The 5,525-nt window shown below is 47.7% G+C and overlaps 1 protein-coding gene across 1 annotated transcript; it reads right to left on the reverse strand.

The window, feature by feature from the left end:
• Positions 1-2,939: 2,939 nt before the first annotated feature.
• LOC138641401 (uncharacterized) lies at positions 2,940-4,519 on the reverse strand. The gene is made up of 2 exons (XM_069728935.1): positions 4,334-4,519; positions 2,940-3,854 (listed from the first exon to the last, which is right to left on the reverse strand). Exons 1-2 carry the CDS (start codon positions 4,505-4,507, stop codon positions 3,054-3,056), a joined length of 975 nt encoding a protein of 324 aa, XP_069585036.1. The 5' UTR covers positions 4,508-4,519; the 3' UTR covers positions 2,940-3,053.
• Between the last annotated feature and the right edge of the window lie 1,006 nt (positions 4,520-5,525).

Consider the following 5,525-nt stretch of genomic DNA (forward strand, 5'->3'; position numbering starts at 1 on the left):
TAGGTGTGGCACATAGTGGCTCTGCAACATTCATACTGTCCCATAGCTGTGGCACATAGTGGCTCTGCAACGTTCATACTGTCCCATAGCTGTGGCACATAGTGGCTCTGCAACGTTCATACTGTCCCATAGCTGTGGCACATAGTGGCTCTGCAACATTCAAACTGTCCCATAGCTGTGGCACTGCAACGTTGAAACTGTCCCATAGGTGTGGCACATAGTGGCTCTGCAACGTTCAAACTGTCCCATAGGTGTGGCACATAGTGGATCTGCAACATTCATACTGTCCCATAGCTGTGGCACATAGGGGCTCTGCAACGTTCAAACTGTCCCATAGCTGTGGCACATAGTGGCTCTGCAACGTTCAAACTGCCCCATAGCTGTGCCACATACTTTTGGGTACCTGAGTACTAACCTCTGCGAATCTCCTGGCGAAGCTCCTGCAGGCGCTCTGGACTTTTGGACTTGAGATCGCCCCATTTTTTCACTATCTGGGCCTTGCTGCGAGTTATCCCAAACCGCTTCCTGAGGCCCTCAGACACCACACGGACAACTTCCTCCTTGTGCTGGTTGCGGTGCAGCACCATCCCTGTGGTTTCATACTGCATCCTATCCATTGTTCCAATAAGGAACTTGAGCTCTGGGATGCCCATAGGTGGACCACGGCGACTGGCAGCCATTATCACGATGTCAGGGGACAAAAACAAGCTAGGGCAGGCACGCAGGAACGCTGTACGTCATCACGCCGTCATAGACCACGAGCGTACATTACGTGCCGCTCCGGCGTTATATAACGATCCTTCGAACGGCATTTACTATGTGCGTTCCTTTCGTAACGCTCAGTCGTCACAAATGTGACGCTGTTCATAAAGGGCAACGCTATTGCGATGCCAATCGCGCGGCAGGACGGCGGAGCGCTGCTCCTCCTCTGGGCGTTGCTGTTCAGGGTCATTCCATCTAAAATGGCGGCGAGAATGCGTTCTGCTCCTCTGGGGCAGCCAGAAATCCTTTTTTTTATTACTCAGATGGATGCCATGGATTACGAAGGTCTGGAGAGCCACCCTGCCCACCCACACATCCACAAGCGAGAAGTGCTTGGCCACATAACAAGAATGATGGAGAGGAGGTTTGGCGTCTGCCGCAGTCAGCTTCAGCTGCGTAAAAAATGGGCTGACCTCCGCTATAAAACGCCACAAATGTTTGCTGAGTTGCGTGCGGAGGCAAGGCGAGGCAAGTACTAGTATGGGGGAATTGGGAGATGCATGCTGTCAGGAGGGGGGGGGGGGGGTTTGGGAGGGAGGCTTGCGCTCATGGTTGCCAACGTGACCTCAAATGCATTAAAACACATGCCCCGTTTTGTTAAAATTTAGTTATTTTCCAAGCAGAATATGCGTTGTCCGTGAGAAAACTTGTCGGGTTCCCTAATCTCAACCACCATCTTTAAATTATTAAGATGTCCATAATTTTTACTTTCTCAATTTCCCATAAATATTAACGGAGGAGGTTGGCCTACTGATGAAATAATACGTTTTCCAAAGACAGGAAGACCAATGAACACCAGAGCCCACATACATGTCTGAGTATCGCACCCCTGTAAAGTGTGATCTCTATTTTATGTTTGAGTATATTGTAAGCTTTGATCTGCAGCACTCAACATTTGTGTGTAAACATTGTGATTCTTTACTTTAGGTGTAGAGAGACAGCGGCGGCAAGTCAGACCCACCATTGCCACCAGTACCCCATCTTCAGGCACCAGTGGGAGCCCACAGTCCGGGACATCACGTAAGTTCACAATCATTTATTGCTTTTTTTTTTTAACATCACACGGGACATAACAGGGTAGCTGAAATATTTGAAGACATTACAGACGCAGTAATGACCCAGCGGCCTACCACGCCTCCACCATCTGTTGCGACCATGCACCCTCGCACCCCTGTGAAGTGTGATATAAATTTTATGTTTCAGTATATTGTTAGCTTTGATCTGCAGCACTCTACATGTGTTTTTAAAGATTGCGTTTGTTAACTTTCTGTGTAGAGAGACAGCGGCGGCAACAGGTACCTGCCATTGCCAGCAGCACCACAGCATCCACCACCAGCGGGAGCCCACAGTCCGTGACGTCACGTAAGTTAACAATCATAGATTACAGTTTTCCAACTGCATACGGGACATAAGAGGGTAGCGGAAATATTTGAATACATTACAGACGCAGTAATGACCCAGCGGCCTACCACGCCACCACCAGACAGCAGACGGCCTCGCACCCCTACACCACCCTCAACACCTCCCTTTCGACACTCCTCTTCCTCCCCCGGGTCGGCGGCATTCTCCCCAGAAGCTAACATACGTAAGTGACCAAAACAGCGAGCGCTTCCCAACGGCGTGTTCCATAGTTAACCAGATCTGTTATAATTTCCTTTTAGCTGCTGCAGCAGAGGCCAGATCGCTGGGATGGGACATTAGCAGCTCTGGTTCTGGCAATGAGGAACCGGCGTCCCTTCTCCGTAAGTATCAAGATAATGCGAGTGGTTTTCTGCTGGATGTCACCATAGACAACTAAAACTGTAAAATTTAATAAAATTTACATCGCCCTGTGGTGCCAGACCAAATAGAAATTTACAACACAGAAAATTTGGTCCTGCCCCAGAGGTCGAGATGTATTTTCAGTGGAATCAACGTTGGTTCTCCAACCTCTTCTATCCACAGAACCGCCCACCGTAAGAGAGCTCCTGGCGAGACAATTGCGACTGGAGCGGACAGCAGCGCTCCTGCAGCAGACAGCAGCGCTCCTCCAGAGTCAAGTGGAGCAGCAGGGCGTGACGCTGCGACACCTCTTGGGCCGGAGATAATTTTTTTTTTTGGGGGGGGGTTATGTTATATTTTGTTGTAAAATAATTTAAAACCAAGAAAGTGTTCCAAAAAAACCAAAAATCTTCGCATTATTTCTTTAATGTTTACCAAGCTATAAGGGTTAACAGCACCATTTTATAGGCATCACATTTAAAGTTATTTAGAGAGGTTTATATGACAGCAAAGCAAAAAAAAAATTTTTTTTATACGGCGCGATCCTGCCAGGGTACAGCTCCAGAACCATTAAAGTACTGACAGTATTTTTCGCGACAGTCCCTTGCATCGTCTGCCTGTCTGCCAGATCCAAGAGCTTGAAGAGCTGTAAAATTATCAGGTTGTGTACGCCATTCCCCGGGCACAATATCTCCGGTTCTTGCGTCCACTGCATCAATAAACGAAGGAGGAGAATAGGAGCTCGTATCATGACGTCTCAGGAAATTATGGAGCACACAGCATGCCAAAACCACAAAGTCTATAGACGGCAGCTTCAAGTTGATAGCTGTGTGGAACACTCTAAACCGATTTGCCATAATCCCAAAGGCATTTTCAACCACACGACGGGCCCTCGACAACCGGTAATTAAAGATTCTGCGCTCCGGTGTGAGTGTTCTCTGTGCAAATGGCTTCAGCAAATGTGGATGAAGAGGGAAAGCTTCATCAGCGATGAAGACAAAATTTAGGTTTGCTTTTGTGTCTTCATTTAGTGGCAACAGCAGTTCATTGTTCCTCAAGCTTTCCCCAAATGAAGTGTGTTCAAAAACACCACCGTCGGAGACTCGACCATTCATGCCAACATCCACATCGACAAACTCATAGTTTGCATTGACAAGGGCCATGAGGATCACACTGAAATATCCTTTGTAGTTGAAAAAAAAGGATCCAGAGTTGGCTGGTTGCGTGATGCGCACATGCTTTCCATCTAATGCACCACCGCAGTTTGGAAACTGCCACAGCTCATCAAAATCGGAAGCAATCCTCTTCCAGTCATCCGCCGTCTTGGGAAACTGCAAGATGAGAAGGAAACATGTACAAATTAGGTCAAATATATTATGCACATACACTCTCATGTGGACATCCTACAGTGATTGAGGCGCAGTATGGATTAGTATAACAAAGTCAACAACCCAGAGTATGCAGGCAGCCATTTTTTCAGATGGCTTCGGTGACTCAGAGGGGGTGCTAAACAATATATCTAAATAATATAATCAATAAAATTACGTTGGGAGCAGCAAATAAAAAAGGGTGGCGCAGGGTTGGAGCAGCACATATCAGAATGGAGCCGCAAAATGGTAGCAGCACATGTCAGAATGGAGGCGCAGGATCACAGCAGCACATGTCAGAATGGGGGCGCAGGATGGGAGCAGCACATGATAGGATGTAGAACACATACCTATAGAAATGCTCGCCATCAGGGCGTAGAACGGGTTCAATAGCTAGTATAATATATCGACATAACACAGCAGCCAAAAAAATATAGTAGTACCTCCATATAATGCCTTAAGCTCTGCACAATGGCCTCGCATGTCTCCGGAATCACAACGCTCAGGAAAGGTCTGGAAACAGCTGCGGAAAACTGCAAATCCTGAAGAGACCTTCCTGTTGCCAGGAAGCGCAGTGTCACCGCCAACCTTTCCTCCACGGGCACGGCTGCACGCATCGGCGTATCACACCTTTGTATGAGTGGCGTAACAGCAGACAGTATTATTTTGAAGGATTCCTCGGACATCCGAAGGTAGTTTCGGAAATCTTGAGGGTTATTGTCACGTAACTCTCTTATGAGACCCATGTGTGACAATGTGGATCTTTTCTGCAGCCAGCTCCGGGTCCACATGCGACGTTTTCGTTTAGGACGTCTCTCCTCTTGGAGACGTGCTGCCTCAAACACCAGGGCAGCAGCAACAACAGAACTCTCATCGGAAGTGAGCATAGTTCCTAAAAAGAAAACAAACGTACAATAAATACACGTGCTTACAAAACAATGTTCTGACCATTGATCTAATAACTATATATGTTACTACTGGTATTAAATGGGGCAGTCAACCATCTCGATCTGTAAAATGATTAATTAATTGGGCCACGCAACAGCTGTGTACCTGAGGTTCTCAGGCCTACCCTACTCAAAGGAACAATCAACCACACTCCAGCGTTTATCCCCGTTGAAGCGCAACATATGCTACGCTGTAGCGTTATACATACCTTTTGCGGTAAAAGTCTAGTAGTTAAAAGTCCAGGGAATCCAGCGAATTTAGGAGTTCTGTTCACAGCACGTGCTACAGAGAGAAATGAATAGCGCGCTCGAGAGCTCCGGTTTTATCCGCTGGGAACAATAGTCCTTTGTCGAATGAGCGCACAGTATTGTACCGCCCAATCAGCACACGGGAGGTGGAGAATTCAGCGCTCCTACGTAGCCAGCTCCTCCGCCCTTTACATCGTATACAATATCGTGCACACCTTTGTCACACCATGCGATCATGCCGCCACAGCGGGACACTGGACGACGAAAGAAAGTTTCAAACGATGTGCTACGACGTACGATTCACAGCGGGGTCCCTGATCGCAGGAGCGTGTCACACGCTGCGATATCGTACCTATATCGCTCGAACGTCACAAATCGTGCCGTCGTAGCGATCAAAATTGCACTGTGTGACGGTACCCTTACTCCAAACCAGATTTGC

The sequence above is a fragment of the Ranitomeya imitator genome, chromosome 6 (genome assembly GCF_032444005.1).
Source record: "Ranitomeya imitator isolate aRanImi1 chromosome 6, aRanImi1.pri, whole genome shotgun sequence".
Classification (NCBI taxonomy): Eukaryota; Metazoa; Chordata; class Amphibia; order Anura; family Dendrobatidae; genus Ranitomeya; species Ranitomeya imitator.